Here is a 20,655-nt window from a genome sequence, read left to right as displayed (position 1 = left end):
AATGCGAGTCATGTATGTAACTTACAATTACCTAGTAGCCACATTAAGGAAGTAAAAAGAATACAGGTCAGATTATTTTTAATAACATTTGTTTAACCTAGTGTATTGAAAGTACTGTCATATCAACTGTAGTATAAAAAAAGATTGAGATATTCCCATCCTTCTTTCTGTACAAAGTCCTTGAAATCAGGTGCGTATTTTACATTTCTAGCACATTGCAATTCAGACACTAAAGTTCCGTCGGAAATACTTGATCTGCATTTAGAATTCATAAAATTTATGGTTGAGAAAGCAGACCCACATGCCGAGGCTGTTCTAAACATACTTAAAACCGTTTCAGTTATATAACCAGTTAAGGTTGTACTTTATTAATTAAAATAAAAAATGGACTTCCTGAATCACATTAGCCTCATTCTCAGTGCTGGGTTACCACCAGGGGCCGGTGGCTGCCATGTCAGGTCCGCTGCCCTGTTGGGGAAATGGGGAGGGTGCGCACCTGTCTCTGGTTACAGAGCCTTGGGAGTGGCAGAACTGAGCTTCCCATTGAGAAAGCGAGGTTAAATGCTCAAATGTGACCATAAGAGATTTCGCTGACAGTGATTAAGAATAGCCAAGTCACTGTATTTGTGGAATGAATGAATCAGTAGAGCGTTTGTAGGAGGGAAGGATCGAGCAGCAGAAATACACCATGCGGGACCTGCCGGCGTTTCCTCGTGTGCTGCAGTGGGAAATCCTGGCAGCTGCTACGCCGAGAGTGACATGGTCACTTCTGTTTTTCGGAAAGCTCCCTCTGGCTGCAGTTTGGAAAGTGGATTTGAAGAGAATGGAACTAGAAGACACTATTCGAGTGTGGGTAGAACCCTCAGCAGGGATTGTCACGTGGGTCAGAAACCCGCAGTCGCCTTCTGGTGTTGAGTCCTTCGAGGCACTGCTTGGAGGGGTATGTGGCAGGCAGGGTCACGGTGGCTGTGGTGGGCATCAGCAGCCACCGGCCCGCCTCCCTGCTTAGAGAATTCATGTGGATGGGATCACCCCCTTGCAGACAGGTGTGGAAGCCCAGAGGTGATGAGGTTTTTACACGAAAGTTACAATGCCAAGCCATGCATTTAAAATAACTACACCTGCCAACTGGACAAAAGTGCTGCTGCCGTCATGGCTCACACATTCCTCCAGATCAGCCTGTCAGGATCTAGAGCCTCCAGGTGCACAGGGTGGCTGTGTGTCCCGGTCACTGAAGGCCTCACGTGCCGGAGCCTGGATCACAGGCTGCAATCCAGGGCTGGACGTGTTCTCCCTGCTCGCCTCCCGGAACGCTTCATTTTCCTCTCTTCCAGGCCCCTGGTCAAGACAACCTTAGAAAAGTGTTTATATTGATTAGGTTATTACTGAGGCTTAATGTTTGGGTTGTACATGTCTTTTTTTTTTTTTTTTTTGGAAACTGGGTCTCATTCTGTCACCCAGGGTGGATTGCAGGGGCGTGATCATTGCTCACTGCAGCCTCGACCTCCTGGGCTCAAGTAATTCTCAGCTCCCAAGTAGTTCGTACTATAGGTGTGCACCACCATGCCCAGCTAATTTATTTTTTGTAGAGATGGAGTTTCTCCATGTTTTCCAGGCTGGTCTCGAACTCCTGGGCTCAAGGGATCCTCCTGCCTCAGCCTCCCAAAGTGCTGGGATTGCAGGCGTGAGAGTCACTGTGCACTGTGTCTGATTTGTATCCGTTGTGTATTACTTTTATCAGAACGTTTTTGGAGGTTAGCAGGTGTTTCCTTATATGCCCTTGCCCTGCTTCCTTTTGTTTCTTAGGTTTTTCACACTTCAGCAGCGGGAAGATGAAAGGTTGGCTACTAGTTATTTGTAATAAAAAATAAATCTTACATATCTTATATATTCCATTAAAAAATAATTTTCTATACTTGGATTTAAATCATTGGTTAGTATTTAAAACAAGACTTAGAGGATCGTATTAGTTTAAGCACCATTAAAAAATGACATTTAAGAATTTTTGAAATTCAGGATAAGGCGTGATTGTTAGCCATGAAAGGTTTATTTTCAAACAAGAAAAAATATGCATCAGAAAATTCAATGTTGAAGTTCTGAAGTGATTATTTTTTTGCTTCAGCTGGGACCTCTTTTCCCCTTTACCTCCTCTGATGCCCGCATTTCAGAGTCTGTTCTATCCCACATTCCTATGTAACTGTACAATTTAGTCTTCTCTGTCACTTGCTAAGTAATTTATGCATTTGTTCATTCAACAAACACTGAGCTACTGTTTTATGTAAGGAAATACAAGGATGAATGAGACGTAGTCTGTCTCCTTCCAAGAGCCTGAAGTTTAGAGAAGCCCCTTTAGAGCCACATAAGCAGATGAAGAGCCAGTGCAGGATGATGTAGATACCATCACGTGTGAGTGTCTGCGGATGACACAGTGAAGCCAGTGGGCGCTGCTCCCTGCAGTTGCAGGAGAATTCGATCATGCTTGAGCAGAGACTTAGAAATGAGTCTGTATTCACTAGGTGGAACACGATTCCCCAGGGGGTGGAGTGGCATGAGGAAGGTTCTGGAAAAACCATCCATTGAGGGAATTCTGAGTGGAAAAGCCGTCCATTGAGGGAATTCTGAGTGGCCTAGTAGAGCAAGCAAGGCAAGGTGTGTCCCCTTGGAGATTTTGTATGTCATGTCAAAGGGTTAATTTTATTCTTCTTGGCAGAGGGGTCTCCAAAACAGCTTTTATTCCAGGTTTTGAAATTCTGATCTGATCTCCCATGTGTTCATGTAGAATGTGAAAGCCAGAGTTAAAAAATAGCGCAATATGATTAGAGCAGTGACTGGCACCTTTTCCCTGAAATATTTCTAAGCCGTTCTGTTGCCTGTAAGCTACTCATCTGTTCAGTTTCAGCAACGCTCAGTAGACAGTGTGATTGCAGGTTCAGCCAGCACTTGAGAACTTAGTCCTTTTCCATCTGTGTCACTCACTCATAGGGCCACGTGAACACATTTAACCATTAGGTAAGTGCTCTCTGAGCCTCGGTTTCTGTAGTGTGAAATGTAGATAATTATACTCATATTCACTTGCCTCATGGGACTTCTCCTTAATATTTATAGCTGCAAAATACTTCACAGTCATTTTTATTAATAGTTACCAGATGTGTCATAAGGATTAATGAACTTATGATCTGAAATGTTTTGAGCCCCTGAAACAGGAGGTGACTGCCTGTACGGGGGAGATGTAGAAGAGCATGAAGGTGCAGACAGACACTTGAAAATTTCAGCTATTACATGTGAAGGATGATGGCACAGTTACAGTCAGTTACAGTTTCAGTATTCTTGGTCGATATATTTGGCATCCTTAAAAAGTTGCTGAACTCATACCCAAGGCCTGTGCCAAAAGCCCCCCTCATGTGGTATTCTCACCCGTTGTATTTATGACCCCTTCCTCCTCTGAATCCTCTTTTTTTTTTTTTTTTTTTTTCTGAGATGGAGTTTCGCTATCGTTGGCCAGGCTGGAGTGGTGCAATGGCACTATCTTGGCTCACTGCAACCTCTGCCTCCCAGGTTCAAGCAGTTCTCCTGCCTCAGCCTCCTGAGTAGCTAGGATTATAGGCATCTGCCGCCATGCCCTGTAATTTTTTTTTTTTTTTTTTTTGATTTTTAGTAGAGACAGGGTTTCACCATGTTGGCCAGGCTAGTCCGAAACTCCTGACCTCAGGTGATCCTCCTGTCTTGGCCTCCCAAACTGCTGGGATTACAGGCATGAGCCACTGTGCCCGGCCTCCTCCCTGCTTTTGAAGTTTCCATTCCGCTGTCACATTCCTTGATTTTAGTGATTTGCTCACGTGTTCCCCACCAATGAGGTTGCCCATCTGTTGAGAGCAAAGCCCATGCCTCTGATGTTTATGTTACCCGAGGCACCTGGTGCCATGCCCACCGCGTGGTAGGACCTGATGCAGTCTCTGTTGAGCTGAACTTTTTTACGTGGAGGGTGAGAACCAAAGTGGCAGGCAGTCCAGTCCCTGAGTCCATTTCAGCAAATATTTAATAAGCATCTATCTACTGGGTTTTTCTAATCACACTGGGTCCTGAAGGAAAGTGTAACTTGTTTGCATGTTCTATTTCAGAGGGCAGGAATCATGTGATCTTAGAAAAGGTTTCATGTTAGGCACTTAACATCCCATCCTTGGAGTATTTACATTTTTAGGCTTTAAGGGGAATAAACTTCACCGTAGTGGAAACAGTTGCTCCCCAATCTTGTCCACTTTTGGTAACATGTAGCTGAAGGATGCAAGTATTCTGGAGTTTGAGAAATGTTTTTGCTGCTTTTGTCATGAAATATACCCTTGAACACCCTCCCATTTGTGGGGACGTTAAATACTATGGGGAGAAAAATGAAGACACCAGCCCCGGCATGCGAGGACTGCCTGGCAGTGCGGGATGCACGCTTGAGCCTCACTTTCTTCTCTGGGAGGCCACAGGCGGGACCGTGGAGAGCAACAGCCAGGACAGAAGGAACTCAGTGCTGGGAGGGGCGCAGAGGAGAGTCTGTTCTGGTCAAGGAATTGAGGTGGAGGCTGAAGATCTTGTTCTTCTGGCCTTGTCATGTGCAGTGGCCTAACTGCCACTAGGGGACCCTCCCTCATTCTGTCCCACTGGTTGCTCACATAGTTTTCAATGGACCCTGGTCCTAGCTGTCCCTGACCTCAGACCACCGCAGGAGCGCCCCAGTGTTTGCAGGGTAAAGTACCCATGCCTTTTGTTCATTTCCTTGGTCCTTCCACCTTTTTTCTTTTTTTCTTCTTTGACACAGGGTCTTGCTTTTTGCCCGGGCTGGAGTGTGGTGGTGTGATCATAGCTCACTGCAGCCTCCAACTCGTGGGCTTAAGTGATCCTTCTGCCTCAGCCTCCTGAGGAGCTAGGACTGCAGGTGTGCGCCACCACATCTGGCTCCAGTCCTTCCAGGTCTTTAAGCTTGATCGCTGCGTTTCCTCTCGAGTCCTCTCCACCGTGCCTTTTCTCGAGTCCTGCCACTGCCCCCTTACCTTCCACAGAATCAATTCCCTCTTATACTTTTCTTTCAAAAGCAGCCCCAAGGCACAAGTGGTCATAGTGGTGCCCTTTGGTGAAGCGAGGCTCTTCCATGCTTGTAAACATGGTGGGCACCCTGCTGAGCGGACTGGCTTCTTCTGGGGCTCTTCTCCCTATGGCTGGAGTCCAGGCTTCCCAGTAGGAAGGCCTGGGCAGTCCGACTGCACGCCTGCAGGCTCTGTCTAGAAGGCCTGACTCCGTCGAGGCCTCAGGTGCCCAGACACACAAGAGCCAAAGCACCAGGACTGCCAAGGGCTGGGAGGAAGGAGGCGGGAGAGGTGGAGTCCACACCTCTGGGCAGTTGAAGTTCAGTAACCGAGCAGCCACCAGCTGTGCCCTGTGGACCCAACAAGGAAGAAGCCCGACCTGCGGCTGTCCTGGCAGAATGGAGCCCTCGTGAGGCCCAGCATGTGAGGCCAGGCCCAGTTCCTGCAGCTGGGGAGTTGGGAGGGTGAGGGGCAGAAGTGGCGTGTTCCTAGCTTCTTCCGGGATGAGCACATCTGTTCAGCTGCTTGTGTGTCCCACAGCCACTCCGCAGCAAAGAATGATGCTCTGGTTCCTTCTCTCCCCCAGCCTTCCCTTTTCCTGGCTCTGGTGATTCTTTCCTCTCGCTCTTTAATGTTCCCTGGCCCATGTGTCCACAAGTCACCAGGCCCTTTCCTGTGGCTCTTATCTCCTCACCCCTGCTCTGTTGCTGGAATTGCATTACTGATCTGCTTCTTTGGACTTTAAATATTCTTCTGGTCAGGTTGTGTCCCCGCCTGGTCAGTCTCTCTGGCTTTCAGCTGTCTTCTTGATTTGCTCAGGACTCAGTGGGGACCCCCTTCCTCTCCTGAGTAGGGTTAGTTTCCAATGCCCAGGGCCTCCTGCATACCTGCGCCTGCCATCTTGGGCTCTGGGTTTGTGCTCCAGCCAGCCTGGCCTCCTTCCTCCTCCCCTCCTGTGACTACACTCCTTCCTCTCCCCAGCCATCAGGGCCTGGCGTGGCTTTCACCTCCTGCCGGAAGTCTTTCTGGATCTTTCCTGTCTCAATGTTTGTCTGTACAGGCCCAGTCCTCGGTTCACATGTGCATATGTGATCGGAGGGAGGGAGGGAGTGTCACATGTGTCTAAGTGCACCACGTGTGTTGGTGATCTTGGCATGCGGCCTGTTTCCCTGGCTGGAGGAGTAGCCCCTGGCTGGGTCCCTTGTTCCTTGGAGGGTGTGGAGCCCCTCGCACTTGCTCACCTGATGGGCCGATTCCCCTCGGGCAGGTCCTGGCCCTCCAGCCTGTGCAGCGGAAGCCTCTCCGCTACCCCTGTTCTGTCCTCTCGACCCCTGACCTGCGCACTTGCCTCCTCAGCCCGTGCCCCGCATCATGGTGCAGGCAGCTGGCCCAGACGTCAGGGTGACCAGGATGGAGGAGGTGAGTCAGTCGGGCCAGGGATGGCCACCTCGCCTACAGCGAGCGGGTGGCCCTGATGCTGAAACGGTTGAGTCCACACCCGCGGTTTTTGATGTTAGCATTCCTGTTTTGGTAATTAGCTATAATATAGGTCACTGCCTTTTCCCTCTCTATTTTCCTTGTTACACTTTTCTATTTTCAACTTGTTAATCATATGATTGCTAAACTTTTAGGTGCTTGACTGCTAATGTAGTCTGCTGCCTTAATAGCCCACAGCTAGGCAGAGGAGATTTCTATAAACAGAACAATCTCCTCCTTCTAAATGTTTGCTTAATTCTCAGTTTTATATTTCATTCTGATTCATGATATCAGCGTGAAAAGGCGAATGCTGAACTGGGGAGAAAATAGTCTCTTATGATCTCCCACAGATCAACAGCACTTCTCATCTTATGAACAACAAATCTATTTTCTCCCACTGCGCTTTCATTCTCTTAGGAAATGCTCTATCTTCTTAGGAAAATTTTCTTTATTAAAACAACAGCAACAGAGGCACAATAATTTGAAAGAATATTCAGATCTCCATGAATTTACTTGTATCTGAACGACCCTTTAACTATCCCAGTGTACGCTGGGCATTCACGAATTTGCTGTGGATGGGATGGGGTGCCCCCTCCCCCCGGAGTGGTGCTGGTCTCTTTGCTGAGGCAGGTTTGAGCATCCCCGGTCAGCGGGACGGTCAGAGCAGGCCCCTTGCCAGTGAAGGCAGTGGCTTCTGTGGTTCATCATGGTAGTTTTCCAAGCCTGGACTTTTCCAGAAATCTCCAGAAATGTCTCCTTCAGTGGCAAGGGTATAATCCAGAGAAGGCACCTGGGTTTCAACTCGCAAATCAACTCCAGTCGAATGGGGGCGTGGCCTGGAGTGCTAGTCAGTGCTTTCCACCATCCTGCTCCCTCCTTTGTTGACACTGCAGCTCTGCCCCCAATTCCTGCCTTTTTACTTCGAGCAGCCTTGGATAAGGGCTTTCCCCTCTGGAGGCCTGTTGTAGAATAATGTGATGATCCTTCCAGCCCAGCCCAAGCCAGTGACTTCCGTGGAAGCCAATGGGATGATGATACTTGCAAATCTGAGGCATGCAGCTGGCCTCATCCTGGGACAGCCTGACCTGGCCGGCCCTTAGCGCCGGGTGCTGAAGTGACAGTGGCTGGCCTCACGCGGGGTGGGGGCAGGGAACAGAAGCCATTTCAGGACCCTGGTTACCATTCAGATTCCCGGCTCTCGTAGTTTTGCATATTCTTCCCTGCTAGGTCAGTGATATTAAAACTAAAATAGAAGAGAATAAATAAAAAACATGGACAATGTGCAAAGGAAAAATGATTGAAGGATTGCCTAATCTTTTAGAGTATTTATGCTGGTGACAGTTATTGATCTATTGGATTGAGTAAATTTTGCAGCCTAGAGATTCATCACAAAAATGGGCTGTTAATCTCAAGAGGTGCCGTTAATTTCACACCCTGAAAGTGTGGCTGGTGGGGAAAAGAGGGCCCTTGGAAACGGGAATATAAATGACAGTTCCTGGGAAAACGCATGATTTATCAAGCCGCTGAGGTAAGCCAAGTAACTGTAAGAGACTTATAGATCTCAGCCGCTTCCCCGTTCAAATAAATCCTGTATTTCAAATGGAAAATGACCATTCCTGTAATATAAATAATTTTTCCGTAAATATCGGAAAACATATTTCTTCTGGATAGCAGTGCTCTCCACCCCACCAATCTCATTCCCTGTTCCCGTCTTCTCCTTTTCTTCGGTCACTGTGAACAGGAATAGAAAGATGATCTGGCAGCTTCTTCACATGGTTTCCGTTATAGACGAAAGAATACCCCAGAAACAGTAGGACTGGGGCAAGCGGTGGCTACTATCCCCCATGAGATGTGGGCATTGCATGTGTGTGTGTGTCCTCTGCCTGGGTGACTCAGACAGAGTGACCGACATAAGGAGAGCAGCTGGCCTCACTTGGTGGCTTCTCCCTGGGGGCTGCTTCCTGGCCTCTCTCCAGGGTCCGAGGCCCCCCCAGCCCCTGACATGGCACCTGCTTTCCATAGCAGCCAGAATAGCAGCCTTGGAGAGAAAGGGCCACGGACCACAGGGAGCCTTTGTCTCCCTCCTCGTCTGCCTCTTCATCCCCCTCCTCGCCTCTCTCCTCACCCCCCTGCCGCCTTGCCCAGGATGCCCAGCCAGGCTGCAGGCCTGTGGCTCCTTGTTGGTGCCTGAGCTGGCCAGGCTGTGCTGAGCATGTTCCAGTCCTCCAATGAGATCATTGTTTAGGTTTTGCCGGAGAAAACAGTGCTCCTCTGGCCTCTTTAGTGACTCGGTCTCTTCGTGAGGTCAGGGGTGGGCAGGGCCTTTGTCTCCATGGGAGGAAAGCTCTCGCCCTAGCAGAGTTTTGGTGTGCACCTACTGTGTGCTGCCCTCTGTGGCAAGGGGTCTTGGTCTTAGTAGCATGCTGGCCCTGCGTGGCAGGCGCTGGATTCTATTCTGTATGAAAGGTAAAAAGTAGATGGGGCAGGGGCTGTGGCCATGGTCAGTGTTCTTGATCCTGGGCACACAGCACAGGGCCTGCAGAGTGCACCATCGGCCCCTCAACCTTTGTCACTTTGGAAGCCAGGGCCACGCAGCCCTAAGTGGCAGAACCAGTGTGGGAACCAGGCCTGGCCGGGTCCCAGCCGTGCTCTTTTATTTATTTATTTATTTTGTGGGGATGGGGTTTCACTATGTGGCCCAGGCTGTTCTTGAACTCCTGGGCTCAAGTGATCTTCCGCCTTGCCCTCCATAAGCACTGGGGTTACAGGCTGAGCCAGTGCCCCTGACCTTATGCTCTTTTCCAAGTCATCGCTGCCTGTTTGGATTGTGTTGGGAAGTTTTCTGTTCTCAGTCCCTGCTTCCCCCTGTCCCGCTGCAGGCTCAGCCAGAGATGGGCGCTGACGTGCTGGTGCAGACGATGGGGGCCCCAGCCTTGAAGATCTGCGACAAACCCGCCAAAGTGCCTTCCCCACCGCCTGTCATAGCTGTCACAGCGGTCACCCCGGCCCCGGAGGCACAAGACGGGCCCCCCAGCCCCCTGAGTGAAGCCTCTAGCGGCTACTTCTCCCACAGCGTCTCCACCGCGACCCTGTCGGACGCCCTGGGCCCAGGCCTGGACGCTGCGGCCCCGCCCGGCTCCATGCCCACCGCCCCTGAGGCCGAGCCCCAGGCGCCCATCAGCCGCCCCCCGCCGCCCACGGCCGCCTCTGCCGAGGAGCCCCCTGGCCCCCAGCAGCTCGTGAGCCCCGGCCAGGAGCGCCCGGACCTCGAGGCCCCGGCGCCCGGCTCCCCCTTCCGCGTCCGGAGGGTGCGGGCCTCGGAGCTGCGCTCCTTCTCGCGCATGCTGGCCGGGGACCCCGGCTGCTCCCCAGGGGCTGAGGGGGACGCGTCGGCCACGGGCGCTGGGGGGCAGGCCCTGGCCTCTGATTCCGAGGAAGCTGAGGAGGTCCCAGAGTGGCTCCGAGAGGGCGAGTTCGTCACCGTGGGCGCCCACAAAACAGGCGTGGTGAGATACGTGGGGCCTGCTGACTTCCAGGAGGGCACGTGGGTCGGCGTGGAGCTCGACCTGCCCTCAGGTGGGTACCGGGCACTCCGGGCTCCAGGGCGGTGCCGGGGGTCGGGGGAGGCAGGAGCGTGGCCGACCTGAGAGGGGACAGGGTCCAGGCAGGAGAGGAGGAGCCGGGAGGCAGCGGATTGGCTGAAGCTGCAGGAGTGGCTGGGCCTGCGGGGGTGAAGCTGGGGGCAGGGCTAGTCCCTGGAGATGGCGTGGAAGATTCCTGATAATTTTGGCTACGAAGATGCTGTACCCATTCCCCCTATTGCCATGGCTGCCCCTGCTCCTTTTGTTCTGGTCTCCCCCGCCCTTGGCTCTCCCTGGACTCTGCTTTCTCATCCTTCACCTTAGAGCATCTCTGCTTTGCCCTTGGAGGAGGCTCTTCCTCACCCCATCCGGACACATCTCGCTGGCCTCTGACTCGCCGTCATTTGGCAGTTTTGCCAGTTTCCACTTCATAGATTCAGCAAAAGAACCATTCTCCCGCCACCCAGCCCAGGCCTGGGTCCAGATGGAGAAGGGTCTGTTCCCCCACGGGTCGGACCAGCTGTGCCTTAGTGGCTGACCTGTACCTGCGTTTCCGCAAGGCACTCCCCAGGGCCTGTCACCTCCTACCTGAAGCTGCAGGATGGGCTGTGCATCCTTGGTCACCACTGCTCACTGTCGTGGGAGGCGGTCACTCCATGCCCTGGCCACATTCATTTAGTCCCTGCCAGACAATGGCCAGTGTCTGAGTGCTGACTGTGCAGGACCTGTGCCAGGGGGGTGGCAGTGTGGGCACATGGCCTCTGCAGAGGTGAGGGAGGTGTAGGGGGGAGTCTGCAGCTGGGCTGCCCTCCATGTCACCCTCTCCTTCCCCCACAGGTAAGAATGACGGTTCCATCGGCGGGAAGCAGTACTTCAGGTGTAACCCCGGCTACGGGCTGCTGGTCAGGCCCAACCGGGTCCGCAGAGCCACGGGCCCCGTGCGGCGGCGCAGCACGGGGCTCCGGCTGGGTGTCTCAGAGGCCCGCCGGAGCGCCACTCTCTCAGGCTCCGCCACCAACCTGGCCTCGCTGACAGCTGCCCTGGCCAAGGCCGACAGGAGCCACAAGAACCCTGAGAACCGGAAATCCTGGGCCAACTGAGCCGCTGCCTCAGAGCGAACTCTTCTTGGGGTGCCCAGCCCCTTTTGAGCCCTGCCAGTGACAGCCCTGGGGAGCCAGGAGCCTGGTGGCCTCTTCCCCAGGGGCGGGGCAATGAATGCTTTTTGCACGACACAGAGCTGGTGACCTCCCTGGGCCTCTGGAAGCTTTGTTTCTTCTCTGCCTGGGGAAAGTGGGGGCCTCAGCTGTACCTCCTCAAGTGGATGGAAGGTTCTGGGTGCCCGCAGGGGCTGGGGGATGCTAGGACTGAGGCCCTGGGTGGTGCAGCACCTGGCCATCTTGCTGTGTGCCTGTGCCTGGGGCCTTATGTTGCTCTTTCTATCATTTCCATTCTGGTGGCCCCACTAATGTCTTAACCTAAACCATAGTTGTAACTAGTGCCTTTCCTCCCCACTGGAGGGCAAGCCCCCCCCCGCCACCCAGGATGTCCTGGCTCACTCCTCAAGCCCCCCAGCCTCCCACCCTGGTCCCAGGTTCCTGCAAGTGCCTCTGGGGACCCCCCAGCCTCCCACCCTGGTCCCAGGTTCCACAAGTGCCTCTGGAGGGCCCTGGACTCTGGCAGATGGCCCTGGTGCCCCAGGCGGGGGCCGAGGGCCTGAGCCCCCCATCCCTCCTCTGCCAGGGTTTCTTAGTGATTTCTTTGTGGGTGTTTTGGCATCTTTACACCTGAAAAGTCTCTTATGTTTGCCGTTTATTCCCTTCACAGAAGGCTTGGAATGTATTTATTTATATTTATTTTTTCAAAATCCGAAATCATTTGCGAGCCGCAATCGTCGTCTGCCTGTGTATGGGGGCCCAGGGCCTGCCTTGCACGTTGCGGCCTCTCTGGCCATTGCAGAGCTGCTGGCCTCCTGCCCGGGTGGAGGGTCCTGGGGGCAGCAGAGGATAAAGCCCCCTCCTCACGTCACTCTATTGCGGATCCACAGTGGCCTTACTCTTAACTTGGATGAAAGCAAAAACCTGGGAGAATGATGTGCTTCTGTAGTCGGTGACAAAGGAAGAGGCATTGCTACTTTATTTGGTGCACTTTTGGTTTCTAGGAAGGTCTTTGGATCATTTTAACTTCTTGGCAACTCCCAGACCCTGAGAGTATAGGGCTGGGACTTGGCGGCTGGGCGGGTACAGGGAGTGTGCCTGGTTTGTGTCCGGACCCTGGCAGCAGCTGCGCCCCCAGGCCCACTGTGCATGGTGCGGGCGACACAGCCGGAAGCTTCCAGGGTGGCCTCCACCTCCTTGCTGGGGCACTTCTGCTCCTGGAGCCTTTGGTGGCAGGTTTGTGGGGTGGCGGTTAGTGTCTGTGTGTGGAAGGCCACCAATCGAGGGACAGGAGCCCTGGGTCAGGATTCATACAGCCACTCTTGGAGCTGGTTTCTAGTTCTCATGTTTAGACAACACCTGGAAAGCGCTGTGGAAGCCTCATTCTCCAGGGTCTTGAAGCCTCCAACGGAGTGGCCTCCATGGTGGGCCTGTCCCAGCCCTGGCTACGAGGACAGGTTGTCTTTTTCTCCCCAGTCGCTGTGAGGGACACGAAGGCCGAGGCCGGGCTGGCAGAGGGCCTGGCCCCTGCGGGGAGGCACTCCCTGCAGGGCTCTCCCTGTTCTTAGCCAGAGTTTCGAGGGAACCCTGTGGTACCTGTCCCTGGATGAAGAGCTGTCACCTCTGCCTTGCCCTTTAACTCAACCCGCTTCCCAGCATAGCAGCTTTCTTTTTAAAACCCGTTTCACTCAGAAGTTGGTTTCTGGGTCTGCTGATGTCACTGTGGCCTGGGTGAGAGGCCGGCACTGCTGTTGCCCTGAGGGGGAGCCCCTGGGCTGTGTAGTGGGGACGCTCTGGGAATGGCGGTTGGGCAATGTGGGTGGGACCTGGAACTTCGTGGTGGCTGAGCCATCCACCCAGCAGTGGCCTCCTGTGGCACCGTCTCGGGAAAGTCCTGGGGGACGGGTGTGCCGTGCTTTTTACCATCGGTTTGACTCACAGTGGAGTAGAACGAGCCAGAGTTCCTGATTGGAGCAGGTGGACTTGGGCCCAGGCCCTGTTCACTCTTGCTTCTCGGTGCAGACTAATGTCAGCTTGTGGCTGGGAAAGAGGGACGTGCAGCGCTGTGGTCGCTAAGGCATTGAGCCCCGCCAACCCGGGCCAGCGATGGCAGGAGGTGCGGTCTCAAGAGTGGTGGGCCAGGACGGGCTGGCCTCCGTCTTCTAGTCTGCACTTCTTGCCTCCCTGACCAGCAGACTCTCCTCCCAAGAATGCCTGCCCGCCTACCTGCCTTAGGACTCCTGAAGCGCTCCTGGAATGCCCCAGGAGTGGCACCTTAGTGCGGGTTGGCCCGCAGATGGCACCCGAGGTCGGGAAGGGCAGTAACCGCACACAAGGTGCTGTCAGAGATGGGGATGGGAGATGCTTCTGGGGGCTCTGCCTCCCCACTGCGTGCCTAGAACGTCCCTGGCCCTGCCCCGCCACTTCCCTTGGGCCCTTGTGAAGGACGGAGGCTCCAGGGTGAGAAGGCTCACTTCTGCCCAGGGCCCTGCGTCCGGCAGCAGAGGCGACAGGGGCAGGCGTGTGACTGGAGTCCCGGGTGCTCAGGCCTGACCAGAGGGAGTGGGAGGGCGGAGCTGAGGAGGGGAAGGTGTTTCTGGTCCCACCAAGGTGGGCCTTGTGTGTTCAATAAGAGAACGGAGCTGGGACGGTGACCGGTGGAGGTGTTCAGATCCCCCCGTTACTTCCTAGCATTTTCTCCTCTTGCCTTAAAAGTTCCCTGTATGTGAAACAGGAAGTCCTGAGTGTGTGTGTGTGGCTGTGTGCACGCACACAAGACGGGAGTGACCCTGTGCTTCCTGCCCAAGATACTGACCCATTGAACCCCAAAGCATCTTTCTCCGCAGAGTCCGCGGTGCCTTCCTGGTGGGCTGCTGACACTAATGGTGTTGGGGGGTCTTAGAACAGCTTCTCTATGTGTGGATTCGTGTAAATGCGAGGAGTTCACATATAAAGAAGTGACTTTGATTCTGGGATTATATTGATTTGGTACACAGTAAATGGGAGTTTAAAAAATCCAAAGACTGTAATGACTTGTAAAGACTCTAATGATTTGTATCATGTAATGAACTAAACCACCTGTAATTGTGTACCATATATGTCTTTCCATCAAATGACCAACAGCTTCTCAATAAAACCAGATGATTTCTCACCTGCATCATGTCTGAGGTCACTCTTGTTGCTTCTCTTTCCCCTGACCCCAACATAGGGTTTTGGGGCTCCTGGCAGGCCATCCTGTCATGGCATAGCCTTGTTCTCAGCAAAGGTGGTGGTGGGGCTTTTCCAGACGGAGACTGGGAGGAGGAGGATCAGGGAACAGCAGCGGGCCATGCTCGCCTCTCCAGCCCATGGACTCCAGAGGCCGAACTCTTCATGATTTGGACCAAAGAGCCCAGGGAGGCCTCCTGGTTCCGAGTCATCTTTCCTTGTTTGGACTTCAGCCCCTTACAGAAGCCAGGAACTATGGAAACTTTCTGGGGCCCTTCGACCCCAGGTAAGTGGTGCTACTGGGAGACAGGTGACCTGGTAAGGACTGTCCTTGGCTCTCAGGCATGACTCCACTGTCTGCCGTGACCTTCGTGTTAGTCCCCACACTGGACCTCCCCTTTCCCTCCAACTGCGGTGAGAGGACTTCTTTCACCGCTGCAGAGGTGGGCAGCCTCTGGCAGGGCTTCTGTAACAAGGGGTTTTGGGAAGTGGGGGATCATGGTTGCGGGGCTGACATTGGTGTTGCCGGGACCTGCTCGCCAACGAGGCCTGCGTTCTGCAACCACCCTGCCCAGCTGTGCCGTGTGGGCCTAGAACGGTACTGAGGATGCTGGGTCCAGCCTTTGAGTCAGGTAAGGTGACCTCGCTCCCTTCCGTTCACCAGTGGATTCCCACTCAGCCACAGGGCCCCAGCCCAGTACCAGTGAGGGATGCCTGCAGCCAGTACACATTCCCACAAGGACACAGAGGCACGTGTGGCCCTGTATAAAGCTTTTCTTGCTGTGCCAGTGAATCAGTTGGCCTTTGGATATGAAATACACTTGCAAGTGGAGGGCTCAGCCACTCCGAGGGCCGACGAGAGCTGTCCATCAGCCAGCACAGCCAGGCAGGGCTGGGTTACATTCCTCAGTGTAGAAGAACGCTCGGAGACAAGCGCTGCTGAATAATGACAGAAATTTGGCAGCAGGAGATGCCCTGCTCTGAATGAGGCAGGAATCTGAACGTAAAATTGATACAGCGCCTAGAGTGGATCTTACTTTTCAAGCTGCTACTGTCTTGCAACTCAATGAGATGTCTTTTGTTTGCCTAAGGCTGTGTTTTTTTCAGAGTTGCCCAGACCCTGAGATGGGCTCTAATGGATGTCACGCCCAGTTCATTCCTTCCACTCACTGTTAGTCGCTTAACTAACATTCACATACTTACCCTGTGCCTGTCCTCATGGAGAGGACAGAAGCAAGCTTTCCTGATGGGTGCCATGGTAGGGCGGCCCTGGTGCACCCAGGAGGGCCTGGGGGGTTGAGGGAGTTGGCCCTAGAGTGCTCTGAGGACACAGGGCAGTCGGGAGATGTCCGGGCTATGTGGTGCGCACGGAGAAGGGTTGGGCGGGCTGTGGGAAGGAGGGTTCACCAGCGCGCTGCTTAAGCAGAAATAGCAATCCCGGGCCAAGAAAGGGGAACATGGGTGGGGATGTCGTCAGAGCTGGCCCCTGTCCTCACCCCCCAACCCCGAACCCCTCCCTGCCTCTACTTGGCAACTTCAACAGGGTTTGGGGCAGCTGAAAATTTGGCATCATCTTTCCTCATGATGCTTGTGAAGAAGAAAAGACACACCCTTTGTGTCTTAGGTTTCCTCTGAGAAGGGAGAGGGAAGCCAGGGCACCTTGTCCTTGAGTCCTGCTTAAGAATTTGATGCCAACCAATGGAAGCCTTTAGAGAAAACCAATAATGAAGGCTTGGCTTTATTTACTGTGTTTTTTATTTACTGCTGAAGGTGCAGCCCCAACAGAGACAGAGCTCTTTTAAGAAAATGAGGCTCAGGGCGTGGCCTGGAATGGAAGAGAAAAGCTGCATGGACTTCAGCCGCTTGGCGTAAGTCAGAGGCTGCACTCCTAGTTCGGGGAGAGCTGCTAGGATCCTGACGGTTTTAGGGGCGGCCAGATCTTCATGTGATCGTGTAGCTTGAAGATGGTGGGGAAAAGGCAGGCCGGGTGGGCATGTGCCATACTGAGGGTGCAGTCAGGGGACTCCCAGAAGGCACAGCCTCTCCTGGTGTCATCCAGACACGTGCCAAACGCAGGCTGGAGGATCAGGGAGTGGGATGTGCAGAGGGGCTTTCCTGGCTCGGTGTTGCCCTCTTACCCAGGTGGTGTGCAGCAGTCTGCGTGAGCCTTTCCCAGTCATTTTAAATGCACAAAAGGACCAATGTTCAAAATGGAACACTTCTATCTCTTTGTTTGGGTCGGTCACTTCCCAAATAATCACTTTGATCCAAAGAAATCCCAGCCAGTCTGTATTCAGTTATACATTTTATTCTCTAATAGGTACAATACTAAAATAAACACAAATTAAAAAAAAGTTTTATTAAAACAAAACTGTACAAAAAAGCAGTATACTACATTTTAATTACAGAACAGTCTACTGTCCAAAAGGCACTAATCCAGAATAGGAGATACAATGATACAGGACTCATTTGAACTATTTTATTCAATACAATAGAGCGCTTGTTTCTTTGACCATTTACATCTAGAAACAAGGGCTTTTTGCTACAGCCATTACACATTGTTATAAATATGAGTCCTACGGGTGGAGGTGCAGTATCGCTCTCCCTAGAGGAGGTTCCCATTAGAGGGACCACCGTGGAGCTCAGAGGCGGATGGCAGCAGTGGGTGGGGCCTGGGACCTGCCACATGGTTGGCCCGTCAGCCCCTGGGCACCCGGAGCTTGTCTTTCAGCCTGGCCTCTGGTGGTTGGTTTCTGGCCATTACTGGCAGCCACTTTCACCCCCTCTTGTGTTTTAGCACCGGCAAAGTGGGTTCTGAGAAGCTCCAGGTAACTGGGGCTGGAGGTGTGGGGGATGAAGCGTCAGCAGCGGGGAGGCATTGTGGTAACCTGATCTGAAGAAAGGCAGCAACTACTCAGAAGAGGGAGACGAAGCCCAGGGACAGCCGATGAGCCGGGCTACAGCCAGGCAGAGCCACCTGCTGCTTTCTGGGCAAACTCCTGGCCCCAAAATATGAGGGGTTGTTCCAAAGTTCAGAGACATCCTGTGTCCTTTCCTGGTGGATCCAGAAAAGTGACATCGGATCATCTTTTGTCTTGGAAGTTGATTTTTACGAGTGGGATTTTGCTTCCCAGAGGGAAGTCAAAATACAGTGACCAGCCTGAAGTGGGGGAGCCCTTTCCCTCCCTCAGCCCCACCTCAGGACCATGAGTGGCTCCAGGTCCCAGGTCCCACCACACCGTGTAGGGGAGCTGAACTCTGCTGGCTTACCTGTCTGTGTTTGGTGGCCAAGACAACTCTAAGCCCCATGTTTATTCTTTAATGGCCTCTGGACCTCAGGAAGAGAGATACTGCAGCTTTCCAAACAGTGTCATACACATATAAGACAAAGACAGGCATCTGATGTTAACAAAAATAAGTAACAAAGAAATAGGATTAAACCAATCTCTTCTCACAGCATCCTATACTACATCCTCCTTCTGCTTAGCAGAAAATTGTACGTACACAAAAATACAAATACACAATTTTGTAGAACAGTCTGATTTTAATATATTTATATATATTTATATTTATACGAGTGGCAGGTTAGTTCATTATATAGAGCTTTTTGCACTTTTGGCTCATACGCAACAAGGCTTATAAATTCAGCTTCAGCTTTCATTCAGGTTTTATAGCTTTTGAACAATTGTTTTCACATTTAAAGCAGCATCCAATTTGCACTAGGAGTTTGTGGTGATTATAGGAAAGACAGGGTCAGGAGGTTATCGAAGGGGCAGGGCGGGGGAGATACATTCCAGTGTGTGTGGTGATGGACGGAGGATGCCGTGGGACAGAGCTTACCATGATGACCCCTTGAGGTAGACTGAACACCTTACAGCAGACTCAGACACAGGTGTGACTCACCCTCAGGGACACATGGTGTACAAGATGGACAGGGACTAGAGGAGACGCCAAGGGGAAACACGAAGACTAAGACACACAGCAGCCGAGGCAGGGAGGAGCGCGCTGCCCCCACGCCCATGTGGCAGGGATCCCGCATGGCCCATCTTAGAAACTCAACTTATTTGGTGGATGCGAAACACTTCAGGCAATCCCAAGGCATCTGCTCCGGGGTATCCGACGAGATTACAGCCGTTAAGCTTGCTTTCCATTTCATAACTTGCTGTGCAGCTAGTTACCACCCCTATGCTGAAGAGTAAAGCAAAGGTGCCGCGGTTCGGCAGTGGAATCCACCCCCAGCACTCTGCTCGCGCTGGAGCTTTCAAGTCCGGTTACGTGAGAACAGACTAGGACTCTCTTGCTGCCTCTAATTGCATTTCACTGTCGCCCTCCCCAGTGCTCTGCACTCTCACTTACATTCATCTCTTCCCTAGACAATTACAACTAGGGTAATCAACAAGCACTTGGTAGAACCTGCAAAAATAGCATCTGGAGAACTGAGGGATGACGCACTGCCAAGGGCCTGGTTTGGTTTACGTGCTACAGAAAAGCCTCAATCTCATGATCACCACAGCACTGTTCCCCCATTCGATCACCTTTGTCAGCCTGCCTTCCCTTCTCTATCAGGTCATAATTCCACTGGCAAGTTTGCCCATGTGTCAAATATGAATACCCAGTGTTTTGGGTCATTACATTGTCTGAACAAAAATGCTGGATTATTAATGAAAATAAAGTGCCTGGGTATGGATTGTTCCATTTTGCAAAACCTTTTAATGCACCAACAAATCATCTGAGCGCTGCTTAGTGATGTGATTTGAACAGAGTGCAGTCACAAAATAATCTGTCGTACACCCATCACAGAATAAAGGCCCCATATTTAGATCAGACTTAAATTATTTTTTAAAAAAGAAACAAATACACTCACACTCATTTCCAAAGACACACTTTGGATCTGAATGCCCGACTGCTGGTTTTCCCAAGCCCTCGTGAGCAGACACCCCGATCCCTCTAGTCTAGGAAGAGAGGGCTCGCAAAGGCAGCTGGGGTTCCAGTGGCTCATGCTGGCAGCTGAGTCAGGCTCATGAGCTAGGATGATTCGACGCTTTGCCCTCTTGGATGTGGATACATTTCCAACTCCTACCAAAGCCAGAGCTGGAATGCTGCTGTGAGGCTGTCTTGCTCTCCTGTCTTCTTAGTGGCTACTGAGATTTCCCTAAGCAGACTTAAATTCTCTATGAACCAAGACCAGAACCACATAAACAGAAACAGCCCTAAAGAAACAAACGCTGGAAAACAGTGATGAAGCCAGCCTGCTGTGGCTGTGAAGCGATCTCCCCCGCTAGTTTGTCCCTGCCTTGTTCTGCCTGCAGAACGCCAGGGACACTGGAGAGGGGCAGCCGCCCTGTGCCCACCCTCAAGGGCCAGTGCAGGGTGGGGAGGGATGGGGACAGGGCACAGGCCGACTCTCTGGCAGGTTCCAGAGGTCTGTAACTTGCTTAGGCACTTAAAAAACATAAACAAAAATTTATCCTTGAAAGGTACTGCATACCCAATGTGACCATGGCCGTGGAAGGCAGGGCAAGCCCGGGCTGGGGGGAGGTCATAGAAGGCGGTGGGCTCTTCCAGGGGAGGCAATGATGATGCACTTGGCATCTCTCGGCAAGGGGAGTGTCCTGCCTTGCAGCCAGGGTGTGTCTGACGACACCAGTGCTGTGATGGCTTAGGGGCCAGGGACTTGGCCCAGCAGAGGCCTTCCCATGACCGTGTTCTACAGCCCCCTGGAAAAGTGGCTAGAAGAGGCAGGGGTGGGGAGGCTCCCAGGGTCTATCCAGATGCCCGCCATGGGTCGGGGAGGCACAGGCTGCACACGCTTTCTAGAGTCAACATGAGGCAACTACTAGGAAAAGAGGAGGCCCTTCTGAGTGTTCCGACAAAACTGAGGAGCGGTCAGGGGACGCCCTGCCCAAGCTCCCAGTGCTTTGAAAGAAAAGCTCCACTCCCCACCTCCAGAACTTTGGTTTTGGTTTCAGGGTGCCCATTTTCAGAGATGCAGTATTAAGGGGATCACCGATTCTAACATAATGAAATGTGGTTTTCAAGGCATACAACAATGCTGCCTGAAAGCAGCCACCACTGAACACACGCCTTCATGCGGCCCACTCTTCTAACTCTGTCCCTGCCCCCCGTGAATCTGGTTTAAGAACAAGAGTTCAATGGAACACACCAGAG

The 20,655-nt window shown here is 52.6% G+C and overlaps 1 protein-coding gene and 1 long non-coding RNA gene across 8 annotated transcripts in view; one reads left to right on the top strand and one right to left on the bottom strand.

Moving 5' to 3' along the window:
• KIF13B (kinesin family member 13B) overlaps positions 1-14,437 on the top strand; it is a 194,130-nt gene extending 179,693 nt beyond the window's left edge. For 5 of the 7 annotated variants that reach the window (XM_005562969.4, XM_045399002.3, XM_045399005.3 and 2 more), the window contains 3 exons: positions 6,426-6,488; positions 9,425-10,121; positions 10,964-14,437. In XM_005562969.4, the coding sequence (XP_005563026.1) occupies positions 6,426-6,488; positions 9,425-10,121; positions 10,964-11,226 (1,023 nt within the window). In that variant the 3' untranslated portion in view covers positions 11,227-14,437. The remainder of the gene's footprint in view (positions 1-6,425; positions 6,489-9,424; positions 10,122-10,963) is intronic. The other 2 variants (XM_074000589.1, XM_045399003.3) reach the window with 1 other exon arrangement.
• Positions 14,438-16,779: 2,342 nt separating this feature from the next.
• On the bottom strand, positions 16,780-17,963 carry LOC141407577 (uncharacterized). Its single transcript, XR_012417182.1, has 2 exons — positions 17,758-17,963; positions 16,780-17,380 (listed from the first exon to the last, which is right to left on the bottom strand). It is a non-coding gene; the product is annotated as an uncharacterized lncRNA (long non-coding RNA).
• Positions 17,964-20,655: the final 2,692 nt, after the last annotated feature.

This window comes from Macaca fascicularis, chromosome 8, assembly GCF_037993035.2.
Source record: "Macaca fascicularis isolate 582-1 chromosome 8, T2T-MFA8v1.1".
NCBI lineage: Eukaryota > Metazoa > Chordata > Mammalia > Primates > Cercopithecidae > Macaca > Macaca fascicularis.
Note: the sequence above shows the minus strand (reverse complement) of the source record. Positions and strands in the feature narration are given on the sequence as shown.